Source organism: Magallana gigas, chromosome 3 (genome assembly GCF_963853765.1).
Source record: "Magallana gigas chromosome 3, xbMagGiga1.1, whole genome shotgun sequence".
In the NCBI taxonomy this organism is placed as follows: Eukaryota; Metazoa; Mollusca; class Bivalvia; order Ostreida; family Ostreidae; genus Magallana; species Magallana gigas.
The window spans coordinates 48701954-48720365 of record NC_088855.1 but is presented as its reverse complement, the minus strand read 5'-3'; the positions used below and the strand labels follow the sequence as shown (position 1 = coordinate 48720365).

Below are 18412 nucleotides of genomic sequence, written 5' to 3'. Positions count from 1 at the left end.
TTTAATATTGAGAGCTTAAATGATTGATAATTAACAGAGTAAACTATAAAAAAAATATTTATTTATGAACAATATGTAAAACAACCACATATGAAAAATGTAACAGAAACAAGGATATGTTCATTATTATCCAATATGTAAAATTAATTAAATAACAGCTATATACATGTACATATCGTTGATTTAGTCAAGCTAATGTTTAATATTTTACTACAAAAGTGTAAAAATGAAAAACATACAATAATGTATGAACTTGGCAATCTTTTAACTACACATGTTTATTTTGAATTTTCTAGTGTTTTTACATTCATTATTGTGTTTTGAATCAGTTAAAAACCTTTATGTTACAATGAATGCAGTCTCTACATCCACGTACAGTGGATCTTTGGCTGCTGACAGATGATAAGAGACCCGATTGACCTTTTTGAAAAATGTAGGTGAAACACCATGCATGTTTAAAAGTCACAGAGGGTCGTATGGCACATGATAGAGAAATAATGCAGCATGATAGAATTTTAAAAACTTAAAGCAATTAAACAAAAATTAGATCCTTTAAAAAAAAGAACAAATTGGGTTGCCACAAAGATGTACAAGAATGGACGAAGTAATACTCAAGTCATTATGTTCAAGTCACTATTCAACATCTTCTAATATTCCAAATTTCATTTTTCTACATCATACAGAAAATAGATTGTATTCCATCAATTTTTAACTAATACTGGTTTCTTTTTTACAAAGTAACTTCAGTGTCCCTGTTGAAGAGAAAAATACAAAAAAATATATATATTTCTGTGAACCTTATAGATGAATTGTATATAAGAAAAATTGTTTTGGATACTTTTGATGCTAGAATCAAACGACGTTTAGATGAATAGTTTCGGTTGATCATTACCTGTCAGTGAATAGTTACGGTTGATCATTACCTGTCAGTGTAGCGTGACCTCCGAGTATAGGTGATCTCCCTTGTCTACTTGGACTTTGAGGGCCCTTCCACGGCACGGCTTATAGGCCACGTTAGCTGCAAATATCAAATCACAAGACTTTATTTGAGATATAAGATTACGTGCTGTATCGGGACAAAATCAACACCTCCCATAGAACCCAATCTTACTAAAGTCTATAGAGGATAATCCACGTCGATAACCCAAAGTACAGTTCAACCTGTATAGTTTTGTTACGAAGTTATCAATTTTAGTTTTAACATTTGACTTGAGTTTATGTATGTGTCACCTATGAACGCTTGTACTTCCTGGTTACTTCCTGGTTACATTGGTACATGTATGCTATGAACCAAAAACACTAACTATCGACCCTTTCCTAACGGCTTAGGCGACCTTGAAGTAGCTTGCAAAGTACATAAATGACCCATTTAATACATGAATGTAATTCTACTTATGCTATACTTGACGATTGATTTGCCCTTCACCGGACTTTTCCGATACTTACGCGGTTTTTCTGAGCCTGTTTTATGATATTTGATATAGAGTTGTATATCTCCATCTATATCACATGGCTCTATATTCTGCCGCATCTTCTCAGCATACTGTAAATGAATAATTGTATCAAACAAACGTTGAAGACAAATAGAAAACCCACAAAAATACCCCACAAAAAACCGCAAAACAAGAAAAACGAAAGTAAATCCAGGTGAAAGAACTGTAAAAAGTTAATAAAAGGAACACACATATACAAGAAAACTAATATATGTAGGTAAAAGAATTATGTTAAAAAAAGAAGAAGAAAGAATTGGACAAGTGACTTAATAATATAATGTAAATGAATCTATGCAAGGTCAAGGAAAATCGCCAAACATGTAAATGAGTATTTTAGACGTTTTTAATGTGCATTTATACAAAAACCAATTAAGTTCAATTTTGTTGGTATGAACAGTTACTGTAAACCAACTGTTATTCGCGACGACTTTTTTCGCGATATACAACCGATAAACTGATTCGCGACGACTATAGTTCGTGACCAAGCCTTATCTAGACCCGTGTGTTTAAAAATCGCATGACAAAGACTGGTTTGCGGTTAGAAATATTTGTGACGACGAGACCCTCGCGAATCTCGCGGATATTTCTCACACGATAATAAAAGTTGGTTTACAGTAACTTTGCAAATTTATAAACGCGTAATGTTGGCAAATAGAAGTTAGTCCTCCTCGAATAAAGGCGAATAAAGTTTATTTTACTATTTGACGCAGAACTTTTGCCTAATAAACAAGCAACTTGAAAGTTTAAAGTGTATGGTAGGGTAATCAATACTTGATAAGGTTCTTATTGCGTATACAGGTATAATGGTAATGTGCTCTTGAGCAAATATGACAAGCTGCCTGTCAAATGAAAACTTCAGAAGTTATCAGATATGATTGATGTTGAATATTGCAGATTGTGTGGGAGCGACTTTCTGTTATGCAAGAACGCTAATGCAAAAAATAAATATTGTTTTTTGTTTTTTGTGAATGTACCCTGAAAATTATATAAAACGAAAAATAAAAAAATGGAAGAAAGAAGCCAACCTCGTCTTGCTCCACACATATCCGGGATTCCAAGTTTGTGCATTTCCATAAATTGTCTCTTGTGTGGTCTATTCGTTTTTCGTCCAAAGTCTGGAACAACTGTAAATGAAAGCGAGATGGATTTGTGCACTAAAGTAATAACGTGTCCATTCAACTGTAATCAGTATGTTCCAATGTTAACAGGTGTAGTGAGCCCGGTGAAGGCTGAATGTATAAATAAACTTTTCTTGGAGAAGTCCAAGACACAATTTAAAGCCATTCCTCTGGAAAAGACTTCCTGTTTGCCAATTCTTCCCCCTTTCATAGCAAGTATTTTCCACCTCCTCTTTCCGGTCTTGTTATATAAAACATTCTCTTATTTATCTAATTTTTTTTCTATAATTTGCTTTCGAGGGTCAACAAAAAAACTAATCATTTCTTTACTTTGTTTTTATCTGATAGTACAACATGTATCTAAAATCACATGTACAATGATTATAATATCGATCTTTTCTGGGAAAGTAAACTTCCTGATGCATGTATTGACTTAGATGTGTGCTACTTAACTTTAAGTACATTACATTATGATAATAATCTGATGACGCGATTTTCTGTTTTGTGACGATCTAAAATTTAATAACATGCATGATAAAATATTGATTTTGTAAACACTTTAGAACCAAACTAGCGTTAGCGGGTACAGCACTGTATGCATGGTTATTTTCGCTCCATGTTAATTTCTCCTTATTACACTTGCAAACGATTTCGTTCCGTCTTGAATTTGCCAGACACAATTGTGTTAAAAAAATGATTTAAGAAATAGAACTAGCTCAGTCTTAAATTTGCTTGTTGACAAAGAGGGCGAAATTTAAGGGGTGAAAATAAAACGGGAACGAATATTTCCCTGTATACCGTATTGCAATGTAGGATGTAAGTTGCGGTAAGCCGCATTACACGAATGAAATGGCGCCGTTTCGGGAGGGCAAAGAATAAGCTAAGGGAGGGCAAAGGATAACATACACGTTCAAATTAAAAGCATATATCAACAAGCTTAGAAATGCCCATAATAAGCCAAAATAAAGTGAAAAAATATAATCCAATTAAATTTTCATATAGCGAGAGCTGTAAGGGAACAAAATAGTCACTGGTGGTGGGGAAAGACTAATGATTTAGCCAGTCTTTGGTAGGGAAAGTCTGATCATAGAACCGGTAGTTTTATTGAGTACCTCGCACATTTTGGTCATCTCGCTTTCATATGCTGCTTTACTTTTGGTGACCTCCTCGTGGAGATTTTTGTAGGAATTTTCTGGAATTAAAAAAGTTCTTATGTGTTACCTCTTTCAACAATAGCATTTAAATCTGATGTATTAGTTGCTTTTCTCACAATTTAATAAAAAGATTAAAACCTGATGATGTTTTGGATGTTTTTAAAAGAAACCTATGGAAATAACTGACCGTTTTTCTCAAGATCGTCTTTTGTTTTGGACTCTTTTACTCGCAGCTAATAACAAAAAAGAAAAGAAATGGTGTTAAAGACGAGGATGTTGGCTATAATGTCCACAACAAGTTTTCTGCAGTTTCCGAAATCAAACTCAACTACCTGCTCTAAACATTGGTGTTTGGAATTCAACACTTGTCAAAAATTCGTTATTGTTAATTACAAAGGTTACAACAATCACTCCCAGGCTGTTAGAACGGGAAACGAGTGTAGAGATCGTATATCGTGAGAGATTCTAGAACATGTTGATTTGTGAGTGAATCTATGACCTTTCCCGGAGTTTGGTGAAAGATTAATACATGAAGAAATGTTGTCATAACATTATGACCCTTATCAGACACAAGTCATACAAATATTTCCAGACGAAGGAACGAGCCAACGTTGTTAAGTTTCCTGACCACCTTTAGAAAGCTTTCGTCTCTTAATCATTTCAATTTTTAAAACAGACAGCAAGCTGATATATAAAGCTTCCGTTTTCCAATCAAAAAGGCGGAAAACAAGAAGTGAAGACGCGATTTATATCTATAGTACATATACATTTGTACATGACACTGCCACATTTTGTTCCCTAGAAACATAGAAAAATATCCATACTAAGATAAACAAACCTTTTCTAGTTCCTTGGGTACTACGGTATTGCGAGTGTTTTCCATGAATTTGATTGAGTTTAGTAATTCGTCGTGGGTTTCACCTTTCTGGTGGAAGGTCTTTTCTTGCTATGAAATAAAAAAAAATAACATTGGAATCAGAGAATCGATGTATATTCAATGTTTTTATGTCATATTATAAATACTAGTCTTTCATTCATTGCACTTACGAAGTTTTAACATACGTATTTCAGAAATGACAGAAAGACTGAGATAGTTAAATTTTATAAGAATTTTGAAATTCCCAGTTTTCTTTTGAACTAAATAATTGAACATAAATAAAAAATTTGCTCTTTGAGTCCTGAGATTTGCAACAGCAAAGATACTTACACTTGTAAATTTGCTGTATGATGATTTTAAGTTGCTGTGAAGTTTCTGAACTGCATCTTCCGCCTAAAAAATAAAACACGAATTAGTGTGCATGTATTCAGGAAAACGGGAATTTACTTGCATAAACAATTTTTTCTGTTTTATCTTCTATTTTGGACTGGCAGCAGCCATGACATTAATATTTAGGTATCACATATACGTTTCATTTTAATTTGTTAGTTTTAAGAGCTGTGTGTACTGAGGGAGGAATGTGGCTTACAGCTTTCGATTGACGCTTTTGTTCATCGGTAAAAGAAGACATTTCTTGGGCCAGTTTATCAAAGTCTGCCCCCGCTGTATCGTGGGTCTGGGCGATTCTTGATGTGTCCGTCTTCACATCCCTCCACGCTTTCTCCAGAGATCTGTAACACACGGTTGTGTCCAATTCAACAATTACGCATCATTTCATCGTATCCCTATGCCAATGACGATTAATAAAAATTTCTTTCTGATACAGTACTTAACCCAGTTTTAGCCATTTCAGAAAAAAATTGTTCCTTTATGAAACCAGATTTTTTAATTATTTTTTTTAAAGATAAACTATTACTTTGAAGGTTAAACCGACTGTTTCAAAAATTGGTCAAATTACTCAATATAAAGAATTACAACACACTGTAAGACTGCCTTATCATAAAGTGACTATTCTAATTAGATCTCTTATTATCTATGCATTTGTCAAATTCCAGAAAAGTTTTGAAATGTTTACCATTGACTTTATACACTTCGGAAATATTGCATGTAAATTTTAACAAAAATTGAATATCTTAATCTTACCCTAATTCATTCTTATGTTTACAATTGTCCACTAGCTTTTGCAAGTCTTTAGCGTAATCTCTCTCAATTTTCGCCCTGTGCAAATAATAAATATAAACATCATTTTAAAATATAAAGATATCCTACACACAAACAATAAACTATCTATTGTTGCCCCTATACGTCACGATAATTTGCAACGCTTACAATTTTAATTTTTGTTCATTTATTTATTTTTGGGAAATTTTATTGACGCCGTAAAAGGAAATGATCACACTTGATAACAAATGGCCAAACAAGGATGCGGGAAAACACAACTAAAAACAATCGCTGGAAAAGTACCAGCACCGCTTAAAGATCTAGGCAATTGTCGAGCCTGAGAGAAAATGGTTCTCAGTACGTGGAAAACAAAATCGAATTATTACTGCCTTGGTGCAAGTCGATAACTCCAAACTTAGATAAATCATTGATTAAAGATCGAAACCGATCAATGATAAAGAATTTCTTTCGTAACAAAGATATATATAATACATATGATTATTATCAAATCTTTACGTATTAAATAAACTCGAAATACTGTAAACGTTATTCAACGGATATATGATATAAACCACACCGTCCTTTCGTGGTAAAGAACAGCGATGAACTTTCTTGTTTGGCGATATATTTGAGGTAAACAAAGTGAAAACAGTCAGAGTTAGGGCAGCGAAATCAGACACCGCCGCTTTGTCACAGACGGGAATGAATGGATAGTGACACAGACACCTGTGGATAGGGTTCACTGTTTACCTCTGTCTGAAGTAGTTTTCTATTTCGTTGGAGAGCTTTCTCCCCTCCCTAATCCTGGCCTTCAGTTCGTCGTACCCCCGGGAACCGTTGATGTCCGAGTCCTATCATGTGACATTTACAACACAAAAGAATTAATATGAAAACTGTGTAACTCAATCTTGAGTGGTCGCAAACAATTTCGTACAATGAGTTTATTATTTATCCAGGACACGGATTTTATGAATTTTTTTATGATGACTATAATTATAATAAATTATAGCCGGGAAGTTCGTTCCGTGCTATCCTCAACTGACACAGTACTTTTAATACCAGTCGTGTGTCTCTTAATAAGATCTATTCAATGTACTTCAACCTGTCAACGACTCTCTGCAATCACAAGCCTATTATGTAATATAAATGATTTTTTAAATGCTATTCTTAAAGAGGAAAAACATGAAAAATCGTCTTACCCAGAACGAATCGCTATACCTCGCCGTCGACATGTCAATCCTTTTGGCTCTTCGCTTCGAAGAACGTCTAATCACTGACTTGGAGAAGGAAGTATATTAATATGTATAAAACGATAAACAAGAGCCTTACTGGGGTAAACTAGGACAGGACTTTAACATTTAAATGACGTTAATGACTCGATATAGTGGGAAAGTCACTTCGTTCCCGCCACTTCAGAGATCTATTTCAATTCACGGACATTCCAAAGATTATATGGCGGTAAGAGTAACCTTTAGCCTCCCCCTTCCGGGTGTACGTACTGTCTCTGGTGTTTTCGGACGTTAACTATTACAGCTCACTACATGTAAAAGAAGACCGTGCATTCACAGTCAGACCTTTATGAAAATGAAATAAAAATAAAAAACAAAACTACAACAACAAAGGTTGGATGATCCGTTCTTTAGTCTTTAACAATAAATACTTCTGTATTATTCTTTAATCTCACTTTTATGAAAACAAGAAATACAGTGCATCGGAAGTGTTTCTTTATAGAATGCGTCAAACACTTCAGGTATTTTCTCTGAGAGGCTCTTGATTATTATGTAAAACAACGCTTTGTTCATTGTTCGTTTTTAATATGTTTTAGTGAAGAGTTGTAATCCAGGGATATAACAAAGCATCCTGTCAACCACAGATGGATAGGGTCCTGTCTGTGGTTTGATTCAATGATAAAATAGATAACCAGGAAGAAAGATAGAAAGGAAGAGCAATTACTAGTAATGTCACGTGATATCTATAATGCCAGGCAATGGTATCAGTCCCAGTCATATGATCCTGGTCTATACACTGTATTGCTGGTCCCTACACAAGCATCTGATATACTGGTCCCTAATATTATTGGTCCCATTACGTGCCATCTGGTAGTGATCTTTAGTACTGATCCTCACCACGCATCATCTGGTTTTGGTCCCTAGTAGTGACCCCAACAACAGCCATCTGATACTGATCCCTATTTCTGATCCCCATCACTTGTCGTCTGGTTCTGGACGTCCATTGTATTGGTCCTATTACGTGTCGTCTGGTACTGGTCTTTAGCACTGATCCTCATCGAGCATCATCTGGTTTTGGTTTTGGTACCAAGTATTGACCCCTACTAAAGCCATCTGATACTGGTCCCTAGTCCTCATTAAATGTCATATATCACTGGACCGTCCACTGTACTGGTTTCCTTCACGTGCCATCTAACACAGTCCAAACAACCTTAATTTATATGACGTACCTCGTTGCCCAAGCGCAGAAAAGAAACCGGTCCGTGGTATCTTATATTATTTAGTTTATTTTATTATCTGTTGTTTACCAAATCTGTGCAAAATATGCAACAAGGACTTGATCAGGTAATTTGGTCATAATAGTTTTCTTCGGTAAAACCAAAAAAAAATATACAAATGTAGTTGAAAACAGTCTACAGAAAATATGCCATGCCGCATATCGACATATTGCTGAACAATTTCCACCTGTTATTGAATTCATATTGTTCGTTATATATATATCAACTATTGAAAATATATCCCTTACATTGATCATGAAATTTATGCATATGTAACGTGATAATTTGGTCAAGTGACGTCTCTGCTCTCCCTCTCATTGAGCTCTTTTCTCATTAGATGGTGATTTTTATCTAGCGTTCGGGAAACTCCGGATACACACAACTGTAAAATGATTTGGGATTGTTCGGGACCCAGATGTTTTTAAATTGAAATCATTAAGATGCACTTAGGAATATCGAGGGTTCCAGCTGTGAAGGTCAAAATCTGGATAAAAATGGAACCAGAAATTTTATTTGTTTTATAATTACACTAAAATCAAGGTCAATAGCATTTAGTGTGATCCTCTATTATATTTTAAAGGATCCGAGACGGTTATTCAAAACTTTAATAAAGTTGCTTGTATAAGCATAGATTGCATATAACGATTTCCAGAGTTAAGAATTCTTTTGTTTATCTAAAGTAAATTTATGCGACAAGTCATTGAACGTTTTCTTTCAATTTGCGTTCACAAACAAAACCTACTTAAAGATAATGTTCTCGGTCACATCTTTCTTACGATTTTAAAACAAATTAATTTGTGTTATTGATACTTGATAAAAAGAACCATTCATTATAGAACAATTTCTAAAAATCATGTATTATTGATTTAATCTGTAATTGATTCATGTACAGAAAACCCCCAAATTAATAAAATTTATTAATTATGATTATAAAAAGAGAAAAATTTAGCATAATGTATTGATAGTTAAAGTTGATTTTTTTTACTTACCATTTTGTTAGTTAACTAATGTTACTTAAAAATTTCATAATGAACGTTATCAAAAAGCAATGAGGTGAATATCTATGTCTGTTTAAAAGAAAAAAGAAATTACATAGATAAACAGAAACGAGCTCGGTAAAACGCAACGTTGCAGACAGGCGAGTCCATTGTCAACGTGTCGAAATTTACAGCTCTTATCCTACAGTTGTCCTCTTGATTTCGACATAGCAATGGAAAAACAACGAGAAACTAGCAGTAAAAACTTACTTCATTCGAAAGGTAAAGTTTTAATGTATTCTTAAATTTGTATACATATTTTATTCCATGATAAAGATTTCACTCGCTTCCTTGCCTGTTTTCTGTGAGTCTACTCTGTTTAGCAGATGACTTCTCGTTTGACCCACAGAAGTCTGGCAGGGAGTATCGCCGATCTCAGCGACATTGCTGAGGAGTTCCTAGTGTGCCCGATATGTTCTGAGGATTTCAGCGACCCGCGCACACTCTCTTGCCTCCATTCGTTCTGTCATGACTGCATTTCAGAACACATTCTTCAGAGTACGAATGACCAAAGACCGCCTAAATCGTTTACTTGTCCCGTTTGTAAACGCACTAATGAGGGTCCAGGGCACGTCCCAACCGAATCATGGGCGAATGTATTACCAGCCAACAATTTTCTAAATGGATTACTTAATGCTGCAAAGTTACGCGCAGAAGACAGGCGATGCGACACGTGTCTTCACCGGAATCGGAAGTCCCTCGCCCGCTATTGGTGTGACGATTGCGACGAATCCTTGTGCGAGGAATGCAATCAAGTCCACAGCAGTATGAAGTTTACCCAGTCTCATCATTCCTTTGAAATAGAAAACATCAAACATCTACCCTTCAAGAGTACCTCGATTCACGCTCTGTGTCCAGATCACGAAGGAAGGTTTCTTGATTTTTATTGTGACGACCATGGAGTGGTTTTGTGCGATACATGTGTAACAGCTAGCCACAGACATTGCTCAAGTGTAAAAACATGCCACGAGGCAGCTACCGCATGCAAAGAGGAAACCAACACACTTATTGAAAATTTGAAGCATCAGACAGACTGGTCGGTCCGAATCATGGATAACCGCAAACACTGCGTAGATGCACTTGAAGACACGGCCAAACATGTGAAGAATCAAATAGCTAACATCAGAAAGCAAATTAACGATGTTTTGGATGCTCAAGAGACTCGCATACTAGAAGAATTGGAAGAACTGAAAACAACAGAAATGGAAATCTTGGAGTCAGAGAAAGAGACGTGCCAAGGTATCATTAGTACAACACGAAACTCCAGCGCACTTTTAAAAAACGCTATGAAACATGGCACGGAAAACGACTTGTTGTCGTGCATCGCCAAAATAAAGAAAGAGACTCGCTTAAGCGAAAAATCGTTGAGGAACATTTCAAACAACCTAAAAGATGTCAACGTCGATTTCAAACCAGACAAAAACCTTCCATCATTATTAAACCAGTTGAAGGAACTGGGGAGCTTTGCCGTGACTAGACAGAGCATTCTTATTCCGCCTTCTTATGCCGTACGAGCCGACACTGTTTTAATAACTGAGGTAAGAGAAGATTCAGAAGACCACCATCATCCAACAATTGAGAAGGAGGATGATATGAAGCAAAATGAAAACCCTTTTGAAGAGCTAAAAGATTTTAAGAATTCTGTATTGCCTCCAATCTCGAGTACAGCTATCTCTACTCAAAAGAAAATCGGGCATGTATCTACCCCAGTATCAAGTACTTCAATCTCCACACTACAGAAAGGTGTGCATGTATCAACCCCAAGTACTTGGAAACCGAGACCTCCAAGTGTTCGCCTTGCTACTCTTGATAGCACCTTTCGTGGACAAACACCAAACGACCGAGAGAACTGCTCTCTGACGGGAGCCGTGTTTATAGGAAATGGTCGAATAGTCCTTGTCGACCAAGTTCACAGAAAGCTGAAGCTCTTTGATCATCAGTACAAGTGGATAACTGAGAAAGTCCTCTCAGTGAGACCTTACGACATCGCCAGTTGTAGTGGAACCGATGTGGCCGTCACTCTCCCAAAAGAGAAAAAGGTTTTACTCTTTTCAGTCAAAGATACCGAGTTCACAATCGTTGGGGGATTTCAAACTGGGGCGAAATGTTTTGGAATCGGGTGCACACAAGATCTTTTTGCCATTTCGTGCTATACTTCACCGCCATCTGTTAAAATCATGTCTCGCGACGGACGAGAACTGAAGGTATTCACACAAGATCAGTTTGGACAGGACTTATTTTTTTTTCCTGATTACATCACAGTTGACAAAGACGGCAGCAACCTGTTTGTTACAGATAGGTACAAGAAGTCGGTACTATCACTGACACTGAAGGGAGAAAAGCGATGGGAAATCAGGTATCACCACCTAAAAGGACCACGAGGGGTCGCTGTTCATGGGACGCGTCTCTTTGTGGCGGGGAATCGGTCTCACAACGTTTTGGAAATGTCCACTGAGGGACAGATAATCGGAGCCATTATAATTGACGGCATTTCCAACCCCCACAAGCTGTGCGTCAGTCCGGGCGGGGATCGAGTTTTGGTCACCCAACAGCATATGACCTTGTCCAAAGTAGAGAAAAATACTGTAAAAATATTCAAAATCCCGAAGAGGAAAATCTAGCACAACAATTGATATTTGTTATTTTAGCAATATTGACATTTTCTTGCTTGCTCGTAGTCATTTAGCATTTGTTTGATAATAATACCTTTAATTTCACTTATGATTCCTGTTTTCAACATTTGCCCAATGTCCTTGAAAATAATTAACTGTAACTTATCTGCCACAAAGACAATCATATCTGCATACAGATGTTGGTCTCGAAATGGACTGAATATCTGGTTGAGCATGAAGATAAAACCTCTCCAATCACCAATAATGTTTGTAAGTGTTAAGATTGTCATGAAGATTGGATTGATCTTGATAAATAAATGATGTGTGTGTTTTAAGTATCTGTATATCTTTTATATTCATTCTAAAATAAAAATATTCATTTACAAGTAAACATTGCGGATGGAATGAGAGAAGTATGTTGCACCTGGACAACTCAGTCAAAAAATGTACTAGTACTTAATCTCATCCACTTCCCTACATTCTTAACTACAGTGGCCTCCGGGTATAACGAGCTCGGATATAAATAGGTACTGCTTACAACGAGATGATTGTGTGGTCCCAAATAATTTCTTAATTATTTCAGCTTGGACGACCCTTGCCATTTTCTTGGGTGCATGTTCTATATGTCCTTTGCAAAAGCATAGAGATTTTGATTTGACATTGAACAGTAATGGCAAGCCCTATCGCTCTAAGATCAAAGTTAGTCACTAAAGCAAATAGCCAATAAAAATCTCAATACCTGATTAGGGATAAAATGAAAAGGAATAGGGAGAGGGTTACCAAACAATGAATAAAACCCCATCACATTCATATTCTATAAATCGTGTTTACAGTATTTTTAACTAAGTTTCCAATTGTAAAATTTGCAAAGTGGGAGTTAAAGAAAAAAGAAAACTGAAACACAGTGCAGCAGTTTTAAAACTGCTCTTGCATTAAAAAATGTCAACATTTAGTGCTTCCTTTAAATCAGACCATATCCGTATCCTCTTACTGATTTATTCTCTGGAAAGAGACCTATGATGTGTATCCTTTGTCTTTGAACGTAATTGAATTTTGTCTCATCAGCATCCTATTCTCTATTTCCCGCGTGTTCCAATTACCATACGGTAGCTCGCGCCGTGTATGATGCCATTTCATGGACAATCTTTGCAATTCGATAATTAGCTGACAGATGCGTCAAGTGTGCAGAGTGCGGCAATTCAATCGATTATATCTTCCTTTTACGTTGTCATCAGTGTAGCAAACGACAACATGGCCACCATATGGACCTGAAACTTGCAGATACAAAAAGCGTTAGAACGGTAGGGCATTTTTTTTTATTTCTTTGGGCGGAGGGTTTTTCTATCTTCTTTTTTGTTTCGTATATTCGAAACATAAACACTAATTGGATAAAATCAATATCCAATCAGGTGTAGTATATCTAAACCAATATAAGATCAATAAGTTACCTTATTGGAAGACTCGCAGATCGGGACATTTAAATGTTTTGTTTTAATTTCAGGTCACTGTAATATTTATAATGTGTATTTTCTCGTTTAACTATTTAACAGAGTGCATTGGCTTTTGGTGACAGTATCTATTTACAACATGATGGGACAGAAGCTGTACGCAGTATTGTATATCGTGTTCTCGTGCTTTCCTCTGTTACACGCCTGGTTGAACAGCGTGGACCTGACTCTCAGAGAAAGTGGTCATTCCGGGATCCACAGCCACGACTCAAGGCATGGAGGAATCAGGATGGGAGTCCCGGACGATCTCTGTGATAACGGAAAGGTAGGACCCACTAACCGGGTTATATTTATAGAAGAAATCTCTAATGCATGACACTTGTTATATACAATATTGCTTTGTTTATTTACAAAGCATGTTTTATGTTTAAAAGTGTCTCATAGAATCTAAATTGACATGCATGGTACATTTATCGGATAAAAAATAAAGGAAACATTATCGTTTATTAATTTATGTGAAGTGTCTTTTACTAATTAACAATTTTTAATTGTCAATGAGTCCATGACTAATTAGTCATTGACAATTAAAAATTGTTAATTAGTAAAAGACATAAGTATTACCACTGCATTAGGTTACAAATTGACTTAACATGTTTTCGATTGACATCCTTCTAGAATGATGCAACCTTTGCAAAATAAAGTAGTGAAAATAATAATGCAAATAACCGATTTCAAAATAATTTAATTTCAGATCAATTTTAATTTTCTGTAACTTTATATTGATTGTATCTCCCTAGAACCACCTTCACGTGGACTGGAATTTAAAAGATCCCTCCCTCTACAGCTGTACCTCCAGACTTGTCGTACCCATAGCTCCGGTAGGTCCATACCCCGCCCTTGTGTGAGCTTGTGATCAGTAGCTATTAGATCGTGACTCTGAAACATAAGCCCTGCGTACGGGGTTGCTGGTTTATATGGGTGATAATAGGCGTAGGAACTTTCTTCATAAATAAGCCAATTTGACTCCACCTATTAGCTGCTAGTATACTTATTTTCTGCAAACATTTCAGGCAACAAAAGCAAGACCCTACTGCACAGACCACGAGGACATGGTGAGAGTTTTCCTACAGTTGATAACAAAATTTATAGTAATTCTTTAATAAATGATCATATAAATGCATTCATAAATAAATAAAACAATCCCTATTATACGACACAGTTCTTGATCATGGGTACTGGCAAATACATGTATATCGTGATATAGCACCAATCGATTTGTACGGAATTACGTCACCTTCCCATTACATGAAATCATGCTGGTTTCTGATGATATATTCCGTTTTTCAGCCTATACATGTCTGCATGAATGAGACAATAACATACCAAGATACAATACCTTTAAGGTAAGACTTCTTTTTGCAACACATTAGTATATTAAATGGTTCAAATTTACCTATAACAATTAAAAATCTTTATGATACTACTCCCAGTATTTCAGATTTTTTTTTTCAATTTACCGTACAAAAATTGTGACCTATTTGTTCGAGGACAACATTTTCCTCAGGCTGATGATTTGATGCGCAGTCAATGTATAAAGTGTAATGTATCTGTCAGTTGATCTATTGATTGGTGAATCCATTCGTTACATGTACTTAATTTTTGTTAACCTGGTAATCTTTGAATCTAATATTTTCATGTCTTCACTAATCAAAATTTAAGCAATGAAATACTTCGGATAGCGGATCATACAGAGGAAGACCATTGTGGACATTTTACAATGCTACTTTTTTTAGCCTTTAAGAAATGATATACAATGATCGCCTTTAATTAATGATAAACAATGATCGCTACCTTTCCTTATCGAAGAGAACAATTAAGCGGTTCATATTTACACCTCTTTCTTTAAAGTACTCTTTAATTATTTATGTACACTTTGTTAACCTCATCTAAGATACGGTTTAAAATTTGACAGAGAAGCTAGTACGTATTCATATTTTTTAAAAATAATAATTACTTTAGAAACTACACAGTATTTCCAAATCTAAAGTTGCTTTGATAATTATAGTCATACAATTGTACTGATTAGTATTAGTTATTATTTGAACAAATAATTCACCAGTGGTAAAAGTTATCTCTAAATCAATATTGAAATTGTTTTATAGAATTTGTTATCAAATGGCTCTGTATCGTGACGGTTTGTTTCCATTCTTGAAAACATCTGTTCTTGTTCGCTCAAATATGTTGCCTGTTGTCACCTGCTTATTTCACTTACGTTAGATAAAATAATATTATATAACTATCCATTGATAATGACATTGGTCTGTCATTTAACAGCGGTCGACATCGGCCTCTCTGGCCTGTTTATGGAGAATATCTTTACCTCCCTCCACAAAGATGGGTGCATTCATTGGAGGTAACATATACGTAATTATACCTTCGAATTGTAATTTATTGTGATGCGTTATCGTTAAGGTAACCACATTTTCATCTCTCCTTTTTGATAATCCATGAAAAGATGCAAGCCTTCAAACCCAGTTACAGATGTTTGATTCTTTTCTAACTTCCAGCATGGTGCTGTTGTCATGTTGTACCATCCATGTGCCAGAAAGGATGACGTAGAGAAATTGAAGGCCATAGTAGAGGGATGTATAAGACGTCACGTGATAACGCCATATAATAAGATGCCATTAGCAGAGGTATCTGGATATAAGAATCGGTTAAAATGGTCAAATAGATCCAACTAATTAATGGTTCGATGTTTTTCATGACAAGGACCTTCAGATTCTGAAGATATTTAACGTTAAGGTTGAGGGTTTGCAGTCTCCTTTCAACTCTGTGTCAAGATATCGTTCTTCCATGAATTTGTTAGATGAAATTTAAGAAAACCCAACAAGGATCGTTGCTGACATTTTCAGTTATCTAAACTAAATGGCATTATCTGAATTGTTTATTAATGGGGATTTTTTAATGAAGACCTTCCTTAACATCTTCAACATTCATTCTTGTTTTTCCAATGATTGCCGTGACATGTTGGTAAATTGTTTTAATGGACAAACTAAAATAGGCATATGTTGTATGAAATGAAAATTACAATTCAGATAATATACAATTGATGATTAATATACAATTTGGTATTTTAATCATAAACGTTTGCAATAACGTTGTAGATATATTGTTATATGTATATACATGTATATGTCTGTATAGTAACAGTTGACCTTTCTAGTAAGTTTACGGGAATATGTATATATTTGCTAATTACGCAAATTCACAATCAAGGGCCCTCATGGGGCATAAACATTAAAAACAATAATATAATCATGATAATAACAAAAAGCTATAGCTATGATACTTATGCTCATAGCAATGTAGGATATTTAAAACCAATAATATCCATGTACATGCAATGTAAGAATGTTTTCCCAGAGAGCAAAATAGAATGTTTGTAGTAAATTCCTTAATAACATAATTATTTTAAGCTAAATTGAAATTGTTTCGGTGTAAGTTTTAGTAGCAAATATATTCACTGATTTATATTTATTTACTGAATTTTATTCAGGATAATTCAAACTTTAAGAAAATGATTTGAATCGAAATTGTCTCGGTGTTACTTTTAATAGCAAATTTACTCACTGATTTTTGAATTTTATTCAGAAATGGTTCAAACCTTTTGAAAATATTTTGCATAATCTTGAAGAAAGTGTACTTATTGTTCTGGTTAGTGATTTTAATAAAATGAAATGACCACATGAACGGACAACAAACACTCTTGCTTTTCCAGCCGTTTGCCCTTGTGACTTATAAATGCCGACTAACTATGAACCACATAGACGAGGACGCAGCTGTCAGGTTTATTTTGGTGAGCGGAAAATTATGCTAAAAATGAAAATTCATAAATAAACAATTTTAATGAGGTGTAGATTTACATGTATATGGTTTTGACTAATTTAGAACAGTGTGTAGGAAATAGTTTATATTTATTATAAAAAAAAAATTTCACGGAGTCAAAGTATATAAAAAACGCAACCAAAATGCAAATGTTTTCAATGTGTTCTTTATTTAGACTTTTTCAACGTTATCATGACGTAGCCTATTTGTCGATTTTCCAACATGATTCTTTATTTGATATGTCTTTATATAACGGTTTTGTAGAAACACGCGCTTGACGCTCCGGAGAGAGCGGTATGGAGGGACGGCGACTATGCTTTCGGCCTTCTTAAAACTAGCAATACTTTAACCGGAAGTAACGAAGAGGATGCAGTTTTATGTCCACGACTTCATTTGTCCGGAAATACTGGATAGTACTGGAAGTCGTGAAGAAAGGAATACGGAAACTTCATACATCATCTACTAGCGGTGTGATATAATTATAAAAATAAAGTTTATTGTCGTTTTCTTTGTTCTTCTTATTCATGATTTCTTTATTCAGCATGGAACCATTCTTGTAGTATAATAATTACTATGATTAGCCCGAAAGGCTTTATGATAGAATTGATGACGCAAATTACACTCTTGATTACCTCATGATATTTAAAGAATGATTCCTTATTAATGATAACAATTGCAACAACAAAAATATGTATATTAAGTTTTTATATATATTTTTATCCTTTTTTCCAATTGTTCAATAAAATATTAAGTTATTGACATTTTAACGTTATTTTATATCGTATATAAAACCCCGCTTGCGCACAATACGTAATTTGCGTCATTAATGAGATGTATAAGACGATATGTTTCATTTGATTTGTAGACTAGTGTTGTGACAGTAAGGAATAAAATCTATACTCCACGATACGAAAGCAAGCTAAGTCTTCTTCTTTTATCTAAGGAATTATAGAATGATAATTTTGGTCGGGTCGTAATCAAGTCTAGTAAAGCTCGAAGGTCTATATGATAGGTTGTATCTTCTACTATAGTGGTTAAAGATCTGTTCGCGACTATTTCATTCTCAAATAAGTGTCATTGATGGTGTGAATGGGGTCTAACCCTGTCCTTTACTCCGT

General features: G+C 35.0%; 3 protein-coding genes across 3 annotated transcripts; 2 read left to right on the top strand and 1 right to left on the bottom strand.

Annotated features, from left to right (window-relative positions):
• Window positions 1-44: 44 nt before the first annotated feature.
• Window positions 45-7235, bottom strand: LOC105327121 (proline-serine-threonine phosphatase-interacting protein 2). The gene is made up of 12 exons (XM_066080122.1): window positions 7003-7235; window positions 6554-6654; window positions 5786-5860; window positions 5232-5373; window positions 4973-5035; window positions 4604-4711; window positions 3953-3998; window positions 3724-3803; window positions 2519-2617; window positions 1447-1543; window positions 924-1018; window positions 45-752 (listed from the first exon to the last, which is right to left on the bottom strand). The coding sequence occupies exons 1-11, from the start codon at window positions 7033-7035 to the stop codon at window positions 927-929; spliced, it is 936 nt and encodes a 311-aa protein (XP_065936194.1). The 5' UTR covers window positions 7036-7235; the 3' UTR covers window positions 45-752; window positions 924-926.
• Window positions 7236-9379: 2144 nt separating this feature from the next.
• LOC105327122 (tripartite motif-containing protein 2) lies at window positions 9380-12293 on the top strand. The gene is made up of 2 exons (XM_011427432.4): window positions 9380-9568; window positions 9673-12293. The coding sequence occupies exon 2, from the start codon at window positions 9673-9675 to the stop codon at window positions 11965-11967; it is 2295 nt and encodes a 764-aa protein (XP_011425734.3). The 5' UTR covers window positions 9380-9568; the 3' UTR covers window positions 11968-12293.
• An 810-nt stretch (window positions 12294-13103) lies between these two features.
• Window positions 13104-17799, top strand: LOC105327123 (uncharacterized). The gene is made up of 9 exons (XM_066080121.1): window positions 13104-13259; window positions 13509-13731; window positions 14204-14284; window positions 14477-14518; window positions 14754-14809; window positions 15741-15819; window positions 15974-16102; window positions 17188-17265; window positions 17559-17799. The coding sequence occupies exons 2-9, from the start codon at window positions 13546-13548 to the stop codon at window positions 17706-17708; spliced, it is 801 nt and encodes a 266-aa protein (XP_065936193.1). The 5' UTR covers window positions 13104-13259; window positions 13509-13545; the 3' UTR covers window positions 17709-17799.
• The last annotated feature ends 613 nt before the right edge of the window (window positions 17800-18412 follow it).